The following is a 17295-nucleotide window of genomic DNA, read 5'->3' as shown; positions in this document are numbered from 1 at the left end:
TCGAAGAAGAATTCAATTAAATGCCAACGTCGTTCCATTCTGTTTTTTGTCTAAATATGTTCTGTCTTAATTCAGAGTACGAATTGTTCTGTCAATCCTTTCTTATTTCTGTGATTCCTATATGGGTCTCCAGCACAGCAACCTCCTCGTGGTGAGACCTGGGGCGGCTCTGTCCGTGCTAATGGCTGTGCATTTTGTATTAGATATAAGGGTAGTTAGGTAGGGCTGGCTCCTCTCGTGTTTCTGCTATTAATGATATGCTTCTATTATTCGTCTCTTCTCTCTTTGCTGCATGTCTCTGTATTCTCTGATTAATTTCATCGCTGGTTATAATTATCATTCCTATTTTATTCACATGAAGATCATTCATCGAACGAAGACATTGTACCCCCGAGGGATTTCATTTGTAGTTTTAATTTTTAACATTTCAGGGTTTAGGTGAACATCGAAGAAGAATTCAATCAACGTTGTTCCATTTTGTTTTCTGTCTAAATGTGTTCTGTCTTGATTCAGAGTACGGATTGTTCTGCCAATCCTTTCTTATTTCTGTGATTCCGATATGGGTCTCCAGCACAGCAACCTCCTCGTGGTGAGACCCGGGCCGGTTCTGTCCGGGCCAATGGCTGTGCCATCGTTGGGGTATTCTTGGGGAGGATCCCCCAATCATTGATATATTACTCTTCATTTTCTTTGTTCGCCGGTTCTCTCTTTATTCTCAACTTGAAAAATGAAGAACGAAGACGTCGCATCCGCCGAGGGATTCACCGCTTCTAGTATATAAGTCGCAATCACTTAGAATATTTTTAAGACCCTACTTTTAAGATTCTATTGTAAAATATTTGTAACACTGCCGAGTAGTCACTACTTAGCCATTTTTGCTCGATCATTAGCTCCTCACCTTCTGTGAGGAGGTCATCTGCTTCTCTTAGTAGAAGCAAATGTCCAACTGTGGAATCGGCGGTCGATGGAGCTTGTTCTTCTTCCCTTGGGGGTTTGTACTAGCGAGAGACGATGTGGACACCGAATGGTGTGTGGTATGACACACTTGCAGGTGGAAACCCCACAGTTCAATCAGGCAACTGATTGGGCTGTGAGGTGCCAGTCGCCTTCTTCTAGTACCCGCCTTCAAGGTGGAAGGACTCGCACCACCGATTGTCTATTTCATGGTTGCCTTACGCGGTAGACTCTAAATATTCTCAATCTCCACTCTATGATTACTTGGCACTTCTCTACTTTAAGATCCAAGGCAAAGGCGTGGATGGAACTTGGCTTCCATCCATGTCTTTGCCTCTCTAGCGTAAAATTACTGTACAATTGTCGAGTTGTCATTTCTTAACTTCTTTTCTTGAAATTTGTTCCTCATCTTTGGTGAGGAAGTCACCTCTGCTTCTCTTGGTAGAAGCATGTGACCAACCGTGGAATCGTCGGTCGGTGGAGTGTGTTCTCCTCTTGGGGGTCTGTACTAGGAGTGACGCGACGGACACAGTAGGGTGTGTGGAAAGACACACTCGACTGTGGAAACTACACGTTTCCGCCTTTTGCACATTCTCTTTACCAGCCTGTCGGAATTAGGTCTACTTCGGTAGCTCCTATGTGGCAGCAGGGAGCAATGGACAATTGACTGAATCATGTAGTGCCGTGCGCCTCTCCGACCTACCGGCCTTCAAGGCGGTAGAGCTCACCCTGCCGCTCGTCTATTTCACGGTTGCATTAGCTGTAGAGTCTAACTTAACCAACCCCTTCCTAATGATAACTCGACAATTTCCTACTCTAAGGTCGAAGCTAAAGGCATGCATGGAACTTGGCTTCCATTCATGTCTTTGGCTTGTTAGTTTAAGATTTTTGTAAAGGGAGATCGATGGAACTTTGATTCCATCTATTTCCCTGTGGGTCTCCGCACAGCAACCTCCTCGTGGTGAGACCTGGGGCGGCTCTGTCCGTGCTAATGGCTGTGAATATTATATTAGATATAAGGATAGTTCGGTAGAGATGTATATTAGTTTCTACGTTCTCTAGAATGTTTGGAGTTGCTTAATTGTTCTTGAGGAGGCTTCTTCAATCATTTATTTATGTCTTTTGATCTCTGGCTCCTCTTGTGTTTCTGCGATCATTGATATACTCCTATTATTCGTCCCTTCTCTCTTCGCTACATGTCTCTCTATTCTCTTGCAAGTTTCATCACTGGTTATAATTATCACTCCTATTTCAGTCACATGAAGATCATTCATCGAACGAAGACATCATATCCCCCGAGGGATTTTATTTGCATTTCTAATTTTTAACATTTCAGGGTTTAGGTGAGCATCGAAGAAGAATTCAATTAAATGCCAACGTCGTTCCATTCTGTTTTTTGTCTAAATATGTTCTGTCTTAATTCAGAGTACGAATTGTTCTGTCAATCCTTTCTTATTTCTGTGATTCCTATATGGGTCTCCAGCACAGCAACCTCCTCGTGGTGAGACCCGGGTCGGTTCTGTCCGGGCCAATGGCTGTGCCATCGTTGGGGTGTTCTTGGGGAGGCTCCCCCAATTATTGATATAGTACTCATCATGCTGATTCTCTCTTCACTTTTTACTTGAAGACTGAAGAGCGAAGACGTCGCATCCGCCGAGGGATTCACCGCTTCTAGTATATAAGTCGTAATCGCTTAGAATATTTTTAAGACCCTACTTCTAAGTTTCCATTGTAAAGTCATTGTAACACTGCCAAGTTGTCACTTCTTAGCTCTCTTTGCTCGGTTACTTCCTCCTCACCTTCTGTGAGGAGGTCATCTGCTTCTCTTAGTAGAAGCAAATGTCCAACTGTGGAATCGGCGGTCGATGGAGCTTGCTCTTCTTCCCTTGGGGGTTTGTACTAGCGAGAGACGATGTGGACACCGAATGGTGTGTGGTATGACACACTTGCAGGTGGAAACCCCACAGTTCAATCAGGCAACTGATTGGGCTGTGAGGTGCCAGTCGCCTTCTTCTAGTACCCGCCTTCAAGGTGGAAGGACTCGCACCACCGATTGTCTATTTCATGGTTGCCTTTCGCGGTAGACTTTAACTATTCCCAATCTTTTCTCAATGATTACTTGGCACTTTTCTAGTTTAAGGTCCAAGCTAAAGATATGGATGGAATTTAATTTCCATCCATGGCTTTGGTTTACTAGTTCAAACCATAGACTTTAAGATTTTAACTTAAGATCGTATCCTTAAGACTACGGAAGACAGCTCATCCGCCGAGGGATTCAGCACCTTTGGTTCGTAAAGTTCTGTCTTTACTCTTTATTGTTCGTGTGAATGAAGACGTCGCATCCGCCGAGGGATTCACCGCTTCTAGTATATAAGTCGCAATCGCTTAGAATATTTTTAAGACCCTACTTTTAAGATTCTATTGTAAAATATTTGTAACACTGCCAAGTTGTCATTTCTTAACTCTCTTTGCTCGGTTACTTTCTCCTCACCTTCTGTGAGGAGGTCGTCTGCTTCTCTCAGTAGAAGCAAATGTCCAACTGTGGAATCGGCGGTCGATGGAGCTTGTTCTTCTTCCCTTGGGGGTTTGTACTAGCGAGAGACGATGTGGACACCGAATGGTGTGTGGTATGACACACTTGCAGGTGGAAACCCCACAGTTCAATCAGGCAACTGATTGGGCTGTGAGGTGCCAGTCGCCTTCTCCTAGTACCCGCCTTCAAGGTGGAAGGACTCGCACCACCGATTGTCTATTTCATAGTTGCCTTACGCGGTAGATTCTAAATATTCCCAATCTCTACTCAATGATTACTTGGCACATCTCTACTATAAGAACCAAGCTGAAGGTGTGGATGGAACTTGGCTTCCATTCATGTCTTTGGCTTGTTAGTTTAAGACTTTGTAAAGGGAGATCGATGGAACTTTGACTCCATCTATTTCTCTGTGGGTCTCCAGCACAGCAACCTCCTCGTGGTGAGACCTGGGGCGGCTCTGTCCGTGCTAATGGCTGTGCATCTTGTATTAGATATAAGGGTAGTTAGGTAAGGGTGTGTATTAATTTCTCTTTATTCTTGAGGAGACTCCTTCAATCTTGTTCTTGCGATCGTTGATATGCTTCTGTTATTTGTCCCTTCTTTCTTTGCTGCAAGTCTCACTATTTTCTTGTTAATTTCATCGCTGGTGATGAATCGTTATCTTTATTCTCTTGGATTTGCGAAGACTCTCCCCACTTATGGATATTTTTCTCTTAATTTTCTTTCGCTTCCACGCTGGTTTTCGCTTTGCTTCTTATTTGAAAATCACTCATCGAAAGAAGTCAAATTTATCAAGGAATTTAGTTACTTCTTTTCTTAAAGTCTCATTTAAGGTTTAGATTTTAAGGTTTATGTAAAGGGAGATCGATGGATGGAGCTTTGATTCCATCGATCTCCCTTTGGGTCTCCTCTCGCATCTACCTCCTCGTGGTGATACCCGGGCAGTCTGTTCTATCCGAGCCAATAGCTGCGAATTGTGAATAGTCATAAGATAGTAATAAGAAGCGTGTATAAGTTTTCTTCGTTTGTTAAACGTTGTTAATTTATATGTGGTTCCCAAACCTATCGACACAGACGAGTGTACAGTACCGTTGGACAACTTTCATATGTAACGTCAAGTTATCCGTAGAATACGAAGCATTAATAAGAACGTAATAAAAGATAAGTTTTTGAGAAAAGGTCATATGAATTCATCTTTAGAAATAATTTTCTAAGGAACTCAACCTAATGAGAAAGTTTTAGTAAGTAGAAGAATAGAAATTTTAGGTTTTATGCGAACTTACCAAGATACCCTGTATTTAATTCCGCGTCGGTATTATAATTTAAATTCTTACCACTGCATAGCGCTGCACTTTAGGTCACGTTAGGTGGAACTGCAGATCTAAGCCGTTTTCTGATTGGTCTTTCGAGTAAGTGTTTTCCGCGGATCCTTGTTTAGGATAAGACTATGACCATCCCTGTTTAGAAAAATTCATCTTGTTTTAGCTGATTTGCGAATTTCGAAACATATTCGCGATTTGAGTTAACAAAAATGAAATTTTGTTGAATTTTCTTTCTTATCTGACATCATTGAAATTATGTTATTTTCTTATCCACTCTGTCGGTATGTGTCATCTAGTCTTCGTGCATTGGCACCACTGATGCTTCTTTCCAGATGGTTTCTCCAGTAACTAATTTGTAATAGTCAAAGCTGAAAAAGTGTGATTTTAAGCCGGTGTGTGTTCCTGAAATCAATTTTGAAACTTTGGTAAGGCCATGAACGAAGACGGAGAAAATCTTGTGCTCGAACGACATTTATTCTCGCGTTGATAGCGTTGCTCGTTTGTTCGCTGTTTACTTGAAAACACACCTCTCGTTTAAGATCGGTAATTCGAAGAATTGGAAGCACAGATGATTGATTAAATGCTTGTTTTTTCTGGTGGAATCGTGCCACGAAAGATGCGTACTCTAGGTTGTTTTCCAATTATCTTTGATCATCAATCACGCTTATCCACACGTTTCCACGGGAATGTTATTGGATGTGATCACTTGTCACACTCGTTCTGTTTTTAAGTTGTTAAGTCACCCTACAATACTCCCAAGCTTATGATGTTCGTCGGCGAATTAAAAATATAAATGACTTAAGGGCTGATCGTATTAAAATCCATACGAACTTGGTGCGAATTGTTGATCACAGAGTACGTATTGCTCATAACGATCCTAATCATAGAATTAATTTATCAAAACGATTCCAATCAGTGACTCAACAAAGGCTGGTCACTCGAAGTCGCTGAAAATACCTCTAAACTTCTTTTATGTCTTTCTTTTGTCAAGAATATTACAAGTGATTAGAAAATGGATATCTGTTGACCCTATATTTAATATTTGCTTTGTTTAATGAATTGTACGATTCACTTAACCTTTGTTAAAGCTGATAAGATTAAAAATGAATTTTTATTTTGTAGATAAAAGGCACCTGTAGCTTTGAATTAAAAACTTTAGTTCAAATCGAACTAAAAATTACATTATGACAGAGTACAAGCTTGTAGTTGTGGGAGCTGGAGGTGTTGGTAAATCTGCGCTTACCATTCAGCTGATACAAAATCATTTTGTAGATGAATATGATCCCACCATAGAAGACTCTTATAGGAAGCAAGTAAGTGTTTGGGCTTTTTAAGCATAACTGTGAAAAATTATCTGCTAATAATATTTACTCAAAATATCTGACATTTAGGTAGTCATAGATGGGGAAACATGCCTTTTAGATATATTAGACACAGCTGGTCAAGAAGAATATAGCGCAATGAGAGATCAGTATATGAGAACTGGAGAAGGGTTTCTATTAGTATTTGCTGTTAATTCAGCTAAAAGTTTTGAAGTATGTCAAGTTTTATTCTTCCTGAAAGTTGCATTTGAGGAGTTTGAAAAGAAATACGTATATCTGAAATATTATAGGATATAGGAACATATAGGGAACAAATAAAAAGAGTAAAGGATGCAGAAGAAGTACCAATGGTATTGGTAGGTAATAAATGTGATCTTCAACAATCATGGGCAGTAAACATGACACAAGCTAGAGAAGTTGCCCGTCAGTATGGAGTGCCTTTTGTTGAAACTTCTGCAAAGACTAGAATGGGAGTAGATGATGCTTTTTATACTCTGGTAAGTTAGTGTATAATTATCTAGTACTTTACAAATGTGGTCAATTAAATAGGAACTAATTAAAGGAATTATCTTACTGTGATAAATATAATATGAACAAAAAGATGTTTTTAAGCAATATTTTTCATTATGGAATGGAATTGATAACTTATAGGTCAGAGAAATACGAAAAGATAAAGAACAGAGAGGTAAAGAAAAAAAGAAACGTATGAAGGCTGGTAACTCAAGCCGTAGGAGACATCGGTGGTGCTGTTTGCTTTAAATCATTGAATAATGTTAATTTTCTCATTCAGTATATTAATGCAAAATAGATTGTAAAAAATGTTAGATTATGTTCACTTTACGCACATTTTTGCAGCTTACTCTATAAAAGATTGTAATGATTTTCAAGCACAATTTTTGCTATACATTGGAAAGGAAGGAGAACAAAGTATGTAATAATATTGTATAATATTGCATACATTTTTATTCCTAAAGTTGAATTTCATCAAATACATTGTTTGTTCAACAGTCTGCCATATAACTCTTAATATTCCATTAGTAAAGGAATTTTAACCCTTGATTGCATATAATATAAAGTATCAAAGATATTTTTAAGGTCACCCAATTGTCTTATTGTTAATTATGTTTAATATAAGGTACAGAAAAGTATTATTTGGTAATGGAATTGCATAGTGTTAGGTATTGTGGATGGTAAAAAAACGTGTGATTCATACAATTTTACAACTTATATCGCACATATTTTTGCACATTATATTCTCATAATTTATAATTTTAAATACTCTATTATGCATAGCAAGAAATTTCGTTTGTCCAGAAAAAATATAAGTTATATAAAATGAAAAGAATATAATATGGATAACTCATTTTGTGCTGTGATGAAATAACGTATGCCAATAAGCATGCCATGCTAGTTATACATTACTGTGATTATGTATGCAATCATTGATATAAATGCCTATTTCTCAGAATAAAAGTACATAGGTTTGTTTCTACATCTTTAGTGCAATTAAAAATACAGATTATGTTTTTCTTGTAAAAAATGAAGTAAGCACTTACCCATATAAAAAATAATGTAGAAATATGTTCCAATGTAGAATTAAAAATTTGGCTTATAAAAAACATAATTTAAGGCTTACTTCGTGCACAATAAAGTGAAAGTTTACATTGATATTTGAATGCTTGAATGTACTCTTGCTATTATTTTATAGAGTGCATTTTGTAACATTTTTGTACCTTTTTATCTTACCGTTTTTATATTACAATCATAATGTTATCTTAACAAGTGAAATTATTACAAATATCAGTTGTAAGCTTGACTTTTACTATAATTATATATACTTTGATGTTTCTTCAGACAATAATGCCATCTCACTTCAACTAGATATCAATTTATTGTAATTCATTAATTTCTTCCATAAAACTTTTATATGTAAAACTATCTTAAGAAATGTTCTGTATTCCTGTTACACAATCATGTTTCGGAGTTCACTGAATTTTGAACAATCAAGGGTTAAATAATTTGCTAAATAATCTGAATAGTACAATTTGCAAATATCCTCGTATATGTTAACGCGTAAATTTATAATATTAGCTTTTTCAAATATTGAAAATGTATATATAATACATATATATATATATACATATATACATATAAAATTGCACAGCATAGGTGTTGTTATGTAGTTTAAATTCGTAATAAAACTTTTTACGAAAAGTGTTCTTTATATTCATTCTATCTTGAATGATAATCTTCAAATATTAATTATAGGTCATCTATGCTGTTTGGTTTTATAATATCAAAAGAGTATTCAACAAATTTTTAACTAAACAATTATATTCGTAAAATATTTCGTGTAACAAAAAATGAAATACAAAATCAAACGGTCCTAAGATACAATTAAATATTACATTTTTAAATCAAAGTTCGTACATCTGAGTGTCATATCTAAATAATTATGTTCAATGTTAACTTTATTATCTATCGGACTTTCAATACATGTATAACCAACAAATGATTTAAAACACGTATTGTAGTTATACTTCATATTTTTGTTATTTAAAATGAAACAATATTATACAAACATGTATGTCAAGTACAAATTACAAAAGAACAATTTCATTTCATTCAAATTATGTATTAAGTGTACCGATTCAATACCGAATCTACAGGTTTTGGCACAAATCGTAAATGTGATGTAATATTAATACTTTTCATTAATGAATTCCCATACTCACAAATTTTTGATAATACTCATTTCTAAAATCAGCATATGAAATAAATCTGTAATAATTTGATATACTTTATCTATTATTCAAAATAGCCTTATTCAATGCTATTTACGTCATAATCATATGTGGAATGCTAGCATAATTTATACATCAACGAACACTATTATGATACATATTTAAATGTATCAAATATTATTATGCATATGCATCTTAATTTTTTTAATGGAAGTGTAATATATATTTTTGTTAACAAATTTTCTAAAAACCTTTTGTATTAACTAACTAGAAGTTTAAATTTAATAATAGTATTCGTCATTTAATGGCATGATAAAACTATAGCAACATTAAAAATGTAATAATTAGTTTATAAAATAATTCAAATTAATAAAAAACATTTATACACCTAAATGAAATAATTTTTTACCCACTTCAAATAAATTCGGCACTTCTCATCAATTCATGGAACTGATATTGGGAAAAATCATGTATGCACAATATTGTTTGTTTAATTTGCATTTATTTTCGAGCACCTAGGTAAATATAAAATCGTTATACGCCTATATGATTCTGTATGTAACTATATCACTGTCATGTTATTGTTTACTATACGTATAAGCTATCTTCTAATTACATACGAAATGGTAAATGTAGGCTTGTGTGTATACAGTAATATATATGGCACGTCAGTCTGTACGTTTAATTACGTAAATCACTTAATAATAATTATTAAATACTACTGTATTCAGATCTTATTAATTGTTTTGTTACGTTTGGCATTGTTCATGGCGAATAGCTTTAGCACTACCGTATCATTTCCATATACTTTTGTTTATGTTTGCTTAGCATCTCAGTCACTGTGACTAACTGCTTTATTGTAGGCTGAAAAAAAGACATGTATCAATTCACATGTATTTTGAAACGTACATGTATATGAGAAATTTACAATCATTACCTGGGTTTTTGATAAAACCTGAAGTTCTTTTAGATGAGAAACACAAATGTGATGCAATGTCGCCAAGTCTCGAGCCGTGTCCGATACGCAACTTTTGTTTCTCGGGTCTGTACCTTCAGATTCTGGTTTCTCCGTCACATTCTGTAATGTCCAATTATTTTCCATACAAATTTAGTTCAATATAATAGAAGTTACATAAAGCTGAATACTTACAGATAACTGATCGAGAAAGACAACCATTCGTTCTTTGTTTTTTAGAATAAATGGATTTACTACTTCCATGTATGGTTCTTTACCACCAAATTCTACTAGATTGGCCAAATTTTGTAAACATTTCGCGACCATTACTAGAGATCTATGAAATTATTCAATGAAAATTAGATAATAATTTATACAATACCCAAATTTCTTACGTTTAATATAGACCTACCCTACCTTGCAGCAGCTGGTGGTGGGGGTTCAGCTATTAAATTAAATGACCTAGGATTTAATATGGCAGGGCACAGTAGGCGTAAAAATATAAATCCACTGACTACTCGCGTTCTGACTAGTCTTTCGTGTGGCCATTTGGCGACAACTGCTCTTTGCAAACATCCACAAATATATCTCAAAGTCCTTGGACATGCATCAGGACTTGTAAAAATGCTCAGTGTTACTTCGTCTAAAACCTACAATAACATTGAATTAAGTTACTAGTACTTAAAATAATTTAGCGATAATTTATCTGTATTTACCTGTAATAAAAATTCTGCGTTGCTACACGCATCCTCTGGAGAATCCATTTTTGTTGGATTCAGTTCACAACTTTGTTTACTTTCGATCAATTTCACTATAGTGTCGCGTAAAGCGGCTTTCAAAAAGGAGGTACAAACTGATTTCATGTATAAATCCATTAAAGTAGTCGTAAGGCTGGCAGCTCTAAATAACGTTGGCGTTTCATCCTCTTTGTCCACCTATGCAAAACACCCGATACGTTTAACAAAAACATTAAATTGGTTACACCTTTCTTTAAAATATATACAAATTAACTTACTTCTGCTTGATTTAAGGATCTCAAAAGATCAGCTTCTTTTCTTTCATGCCTAAACATAAAAGATTTATATGCTTCTATAGTCTTGCTAATAAAAAAAAATATATGTGTATAATTTAGTACATGATAAGTCCTTCTATACCTAAATATTCTAAGTAAACTATTTGCCAGGGGTACTCTATCCAAGTGACACACATCCGCTAATGCCCTAACAACATGTAGTTCTGGATCTAATAATAATTGTTGAAGTGGACTGTATTCTTCCGGTGGCATCGCTAAATCATGCCGATATCTGTAATGTTACAAATAAAAAGCAATGGAAGTAAAATAATAGTTCAAGTCTTAGATTTAAGAATTAGACAACTTTAACTTTATCAAGTTACCTTATGCGTAAACGTAGTACGCCCCATTCTCCTATCGGTGTAACTCCTGATAGTGGGTACCATTCATCCATTTCTTCTCCGTTCGTTAAGCTCGCTAATTCAACGATCAATTCAGCAACTTCTGTGTCTTTACTACGCTTCCCTTTATTATATAGTGTCAAGGAAAACGACATGACGTCGGGTGGTACATCTCTGTTAAATCATTTAATGATAATAATAGATGTATCGCTGATAAGTAATAGTATTCAAATGACCAAACATATACATACTCTAGTATGAATTCCTCATCCCATATTGGATGTAATCCAGTCTTAACTTTTGTACGAGCAACTTTTACGTTGTTTAGAGCCACTATAATGAATGGGTTTGGTACTAATTTGTACGGAAGTCTATGAGCGTCTAAAATATGAAGGTGCAATGAACGCAATTCACGAAGACGAGCAACTTTTGGAGCACGAGTAAGTTGTGATACACATAACGGTTTTAAGGCATTAATCCAGTCTAAAGCATTCTCTGAATTTGGAGCAGCCAAATACGTTATCGTGGCCAAACATGGTAAAGCCCGTTCAACTAATTGAAAGCAATGCGGTCTATCGAACACGCTTTCATGAACCTAAAACGACTTATATTTCAGGAAGGGATCTTAATAATAACTTGACTATTAGTACTTCTTCCAATAATAAATACTTTTGCCTTTTTTTAGAAACTTAATTTACCTGGTATAAATAAGCACAGCTTAAATCGATGAGACCCTTTGGTTTGGTCCTTTTTGGATTGTCATACAAGTACAGATGAGTATCTGTAGCATCTACTAAAAGTACAAAATAAAGTGCTTTCCACTTTTTATTTTTCTCTGATTTCTTCTCTAAATATCCTTGCATTTTAATTCCTTTGTTCTTTTTTGCTCCTGATTGTTCACGACATTCTCTAAGAGTTGCATATATTTTTTCTGCATGTTGCACTTCTCTGTTCACTCTTACACTACCATCTGGCTCTGTTACCATTGCTTGAACCAAGGTATGACCTTCCACTATTTGTTCTTTGCGATATCTGTAAACAAAATTTCATCAACAGTTTAAAAACTATAAAAAAATGTCATGTCTGTGAAAAAATATTGTACCTATTTATAACAGCATCAAGACATTCAAAAGTTCTACCACCCATAAGATATCGTACTCCTTTTTTCTCAATTCTGAATCGTTGAATTTGATTGTTTATATGAAAAAAGAGTGAATAATCCCCTGGACTATTGTCTGAAGGTCTGACCTGAATAATAAAATAAATTTTTATTTTAAAATATCACAAATAATGACACAACTAATAAAAATAATTTATACATATGATTTACCAAGAAACTTCCAGGTCCTGCTTTCACTAACATATCCACAGCTTCACTTTTAGTAACATTAGGGTGAAACCAAGAAAATACAGTATTAGGATCAATTGAATCATCCAAATCTTCCACTAATTCGCGGAAGATTAAGCCCTGTTCACCGGTTCTGTGAGCAGTGACCCATAACCATCCATCTCCCATGTCATTGTGTACAAAAAATATGTCACCCTTTTGAAAGCTTAATTCATCTGTATCAGGCATTTTAGTATATGGCAGTATTGCGACAATTCGTTTTTTATCATTAACAGGTTCAGGAGGTGGAGTAGGATGTATAAGTCTTTCTCTCTTTAAAAGATCTGAATAATGAGTATAATATGCCACTAGATCCGATAAACTATTAAACTGTCTACCACCTATGATAATATATGTAACTCATATAATTTCATATAAAAAAGATGTACAAATATTTGTTAAATTTTTAATTATTTCTGTCATACCAATATAATAATCTCCACACACTGCAGTAATTCTAAAATGATTAATACCAGTTCTGCCTAAGTAAGACAATACATAACTTCCAGGCTTTCTATCACTTTCACGTACTAGATAACTACCCATTTTATTTGCATCCCACAGTCTTTCCTCTGCTGTAAATCTATCTAATCTACCATGATACCACCTATAAAACATTTGTACATTAATCACTTTCTACTTCTTATAATCATAAGAAATATTAAGAGATTAATTATAAATAGTGTTTGTTGTGCTTATTAGAAACTTTTATGAGTGTCAAGTCTCACTGATTTTCCGGTGGAGCTGTTAATAATGTTGTATTTGCGCTATCAGGTTCCTCTGTATCCTGTATATCATCTGGTATATTTTCAAGGAAAGGATCAAACTCATTTTCCACATTCATAGATTCATTCTGTCCACCATCTTCACTACCAGTACTAGGAGATCCTCCTTTGCTGTTATGATCCATCTATAGATACCATTATATGAAAATAAACATAAATAACTTAGAACATAACTTTATACGAAGCTACAATCTACTTCTACAATAAAAATGTCAAAATACATCTAGAAATAATAATAAACTACAAACTTTTAATCCTCGAACAAGCAAAAAGACAATGCTTTTACTTTCACAGATATGTATCACAGTACTCCAAATATACCATATATTTTTGTCAACAAAACATAAATACCATGTGCGGATGGCTGCTTATAGTTTTCCTATATTTACGCTCCGCTATCATGCTTGTTTCTTTGCGTATAAATCGATGGAAAATATTGCTTGCAAATGATACCGAAAACACCAACGTTCCGACGAAATATTTGAAAAACTGTTCGGAACCTACGGCGAATCGCCGGACTTCTGAAACTTATCACGAATCCACGAGCATGCAATTACACTTCATTTCTTCTTATTCGACGCTCCAGACTTTCAACAACCGCACGACAACGAATGAATAATCCAAGATGAATAATACACCGTACATACCTTAGCACTGTTCGACACGCTCGGACCTCCACGCACAAATTCTGCCATTTTCGATTCACACGCACTTCTTCACGCACACACGTTCATTGAAAAAAAAGAACTTAAAGCATTAATTAAACAGCATTCGTTTTATTGAAATTCTTCTTGTCACGGTTATTTACAAAGAGAGTTTGTTATTGATATAAAATGTATTGACGTTTCTCGGCAGCCATTTTCCTACTGCACGCGGTGGCCGCAGGATATACGTACCCAGCCAATGAATTTTCTTTATCGTGCAAAGTTTTTAACATTCCATACCGATGCATTCATAGCATACTTCTGAAGTTACTCGTATACCGGTCGTGATCAGAGAAAAAGATTTTCGTCATACACTACCACTAGTTTTTAAAGGTATTTTTATTAAAAATGCACCATCGACAATGCACTTACAGAGACAGTTAAGTGCTTTGGATAGTAATGTTCTTAATCATTATTGAAATTTATTATTAATGTATCTGATCGATATGAACTCTAATTTAAGATACTGCACAGACTGATTTTGATAGAGAATGAAAAATATATTGGTGCAATTAGATAGAACACTTATTCCTTTTTCAACTTTTTCGCGCATTGCACACTTGCCCTTCGAAATGGTGGAATGTTGTTAGTGCATGTCAGTCCATGCATGTCCGACAAGTGTTATTCATACGCGCGTATTTCTCGGTGACAGTTCTCGTTTTTCTACGTTAATTACAAATCAGTCGTAATGGTAAGATAATTATTTTTATTATTTCAAGTTTGTGATTTGAATAGAACAACTTATGCGATAATAAGCGAGCGATAGTGGTTTCATAACCTTTGTAGTATTTGAAAAGTATGTATCAATTGAATCAGATTTTTTAATAGTCTCTTTTGGTGGCAGTCCGCCATATTTAATTTCCAGAGTCTATTAACAGTGATATTGTTACTAATATGCACTTGCACTTACATCAAAGCCATCATGCCTAGTTTATTGGATAAGCGAATGGGGAAAGTTGGGTATGTGCATTTAATAATTTCTGAGAATTTATGTGCATTTGATGTATGGATTTAATGATATTAACAAAATTTCATCTCTCAGTCTTCAGGGTACTTTTTGGAAGTGTGCTAGGATCGGAGAAAGGAAAAGTCCATATGTGGCATTTAGTTGCGTTTGTATGGCTGTTTCTATCCTATTTTGGTCATAACATGAAACACTAAGAGATATGTATATCAAGAAATATATACTTATAAGGATATTGATTGTAAATATGGTGGGTTTAAATACATATGAAAAGTAAACACTTTTTTTTCCGTAAATGGTTATATTTATTTTTGTTCCACAGTTTATGAACTTATAATTAAATAAAGGAAAGAAAAACTAAAACTATCAACGCTGGGATTACTTGCATGGTATGTTTTATTTGTCAACACATTTTTTTTCAAAGCTATATAATTATCCAATTTGAGCACATTTTCTCATCATATTTTCATAATATATTTTTTTCCATTTTTCTATAAACAACAACATTCTTTTAATATAGTTATTGTAGAATTGTTATATTGAGCAGTGTTTTACGATATACAGTATTTGTTAAATAGGCATATTTAACATATGTTTCCTCATTTAATTCGCGGATATGCTACTATTCCAACGATAATAGATCACACGTTGTGACTAAAAGTTGTACTCTGTAATAGAAGACGTTTACCATAATGTATAATATCAGTAGAAACTTTTGATTTCCTTAATTTCAAAACTTTAGCAAGGAATATCAAGCCTCTCTACTAACACTATTTTGCGTATTGATGCTAATTACAGAGCAAGATATGATTCGTGGTTTTGCGAGGAACATTGAAAAATCGGACAAAGAGTAATCTACTAGGAACGGTTATTGTCAATTTCTTAAAATAAGAAATATATAAGAATAACAACATTGCAAACAATTTCTACACTAACGAAACGAATGTGCTGTTTGTAGATACATGTATGCCTGCATGTGTTGCTTTAAGAATGTAGTATAATTGTTAAAGAAAAAAGTAATTATCTTTTATATAAATCATTTCGCACGTTCGATATCTAAAAGGACTTCAACAGTAACTACAATCGAATCGTTCGAATTATCGCAAATTCCTCGCAATTTACCATATCGATTACATTTATGTCGTGGTCTCATTGAGTTGTTGGCAGTATGAGGTACGTTATTCGCCTACGGGTAATTAAAAAAATACATAAAATAACGAAAGTGAGGTCTAATATCTTTCTAAAATATATAGCACAATACTATATGCACTACGGATATGAATCTGACTTAGATATGACGCGATAACGTTCGTTAAGATGCCACTTACGATCTCAGTTCCTTCCCTTATCGTACCGATAAACAAAGATATTATCTTATCCCTTACGTACAAATTAGTATGCTAATTATTTGTCTGTGTTTGAGTACAATCGAATAGTTGATTAAGGTGGATCGATTCACGGCGAGCCGTAAATCTAGCGAGAAACGGTACACAATAAATCGTTGACGATAATTATCACGACGTAACGATACATAACGGATGTTCATTGTAATTGGATCGTCATTGCCATTACTGAAATAATTTGAAAATTCCTGTATATATATCGGCTGACAGTATTCATCTTTCCCTACTTTTCCGAACGATGCTCTCTTGAATGACACTGGTGGCCCATTTGAGATAGACACCCTGCATGCGGTAAGGCTTTCGACGCTAACATTATAAAAATTCCATCGCAACACCTAGTAACTCCACAAATAAGAAATAATCGTTACGATCGAAAACCTCCGTTTTCGTTCAACTCTTTCGTTGTTTTTAAAAAAATACTCGACAACGTTACGTTTCCTTCAACTAAAGAACGCATCTCGCTCACGAACTCTTCATCTCTTTTCTCCGCGTTTCAAAACGGATAAAAGGGGTCATAAAAAATACAATTCGTAAGCGTTTATCTCTTAAAACTCGCAACAGTTTCCGCCGCGATGGATAGTTCGCGGCAAGAAGAAATCGATCTATTCGCTGTGTATCGTCCCTGGGAAGTAAGTAAGTACTTGCGCTCCGTCATCGTGGAACGCAATAAGAAGTTTCTCCCGGGCAAGTTCAATCGAAAGTTTCTTCTCGTCGTGGATCGTCTGCTCGGAAATGTGAAGCGTGTGTAGTGTTTGGTTCGCGATACGCGATGGCCTCGTTGATCCTCAATGAGTTCTCGCGCACGTTCA

The 17295-nt window shown here is 35.1% G+C and overlaps 3 protein-coding genes across 8 annotated transcripts; 2 read left to right on the top strand and 1 right to left on the bottom strand.

Moving 5' to 3' along the window:
• The first annotated feature begins 5130 nt into the window (after positions 1–5130).
• Positions 5131–7994, top strand: Ras85d (ras-like protein 1). 4 transcript variants are annotated; one of them, XM_076379788.1, is made up of 5 exons: positions 5131–5234; positions 5932–6122; positions 6201–6344; positions 6422–6628; positions 6783–7994. In XM_076379788.1, the coding sequence occupies exons 2-5, from the start codon at positions 5994–5996 to the stop codon at positions 6888–6890; spliced, it is 588 nt and encodes a 195-aa protein (XP_076235903.1). In that variant the 5' UTR covers positions 5131–5234; positions 5932–5993; the 3' UTR covers positions 6891–7994. The 4 variants fall into 4 exon arrangements, with proteins under 4 accessions (XP_076235903.1, XP_076235902.1, XP_076235901.1 ...); XM_076379787.1 differs by lacking the exon at positions 5131–5234 and adding an exon at positions 5252–5664; XM_076379786.1 differs by lacking the exon at positions 5131–5234 and adding an exon at positions 5730–5870.
• Positions 7995–9357: 1363 nt separating this feature from the next.
• Positions 9358–14501, bottom strand: Vap (RAS p21 protein activator vap). Of its 3 annotated transcripts, none has more exons than XM_076379916.1 (15): positions 14063–14501; positions 13359–13540; positions 13056–13237; positions 12574–12971; positions 12346–12491; positions 11942–12275; positions 11495–11838; positions 11226–11417; positions 10985–11134; positions 10846–10894; positions 10547–10765; positions 10248–10480; positions 10026–10167; positions 9813–9953; positions 9358–9739 (listed from the first exon to the last, which is right to left on the bottom strand). In XM_076379916.1, the coding sequence occupies exons 1-15, from the start codon at positions 14108–14110 to the stop codon at positions 9662–9664; spliced, it is 2838 nt and encodes a 945-aa protein (XP_076236031.1). In that variant the 5' UTR covers positions 14111–14501; the 3' UTR covers positions 9358–9661. The 3 variants fall into 3 exon arrangements, with proteins under 3 accessions (XP_076236031.1, XP_076236030.1, XP_076236032.1); XM_076379915.1 differs by lacking the exon at positions 14063–14501 and adding an exon at positions 13767–14028; XM_076379917.1 differs by lacking the exons at positions 9358–9739; positions 9813–9953; positions 14063–14501 and adding an exon at positions 13767–14033 and having other exon boundaries at positions 10038–10167; positions 10243–10480.
• Positions 14502–14651: 150 nt separating this feature from the next.
• Positions 14652–15449, top strand: Ksh (transmembrane protein 167A-like protein ksh). The gene is made up of 3 exons (XM_076379919.1): positions 14652–14810; positions 14964–15079; positions 15162–15449. Exons 1-3 carry the CDS (start codon positions 14808–14810, stop codon positions 15265–15267), a joined length of 225 nt encoding a protein of 74 aa, XP_076236034.1. The 5' UTR covers positions 14652–14807; the 3' UTR covers positions 15268–15449.
• The last annotated feature ends 1846 nt before the right edge of the window (positions 15450–17295 follow it).

This window comes from Calliopsis andreniformis, chromosome 6 (genome assembly GCF_051401765.1).
Source record: "Calliopsis andreniformis isolate RMS-2024a chromosome 6, iyCalAndr_principal, whole genome shotgun sequence".
In the NCBI taxonomy this organism is placed as follows: domain Eukaryota; kingdom Metazoa; phylum Arthropoda; class Insecta; order Hymenoptera; family Andrenidae; genus Calliopsis; species Calliopsis andreniformis.
This window is presented reverse-complemented; position numbering and strand designations above follow the sequence as displayed.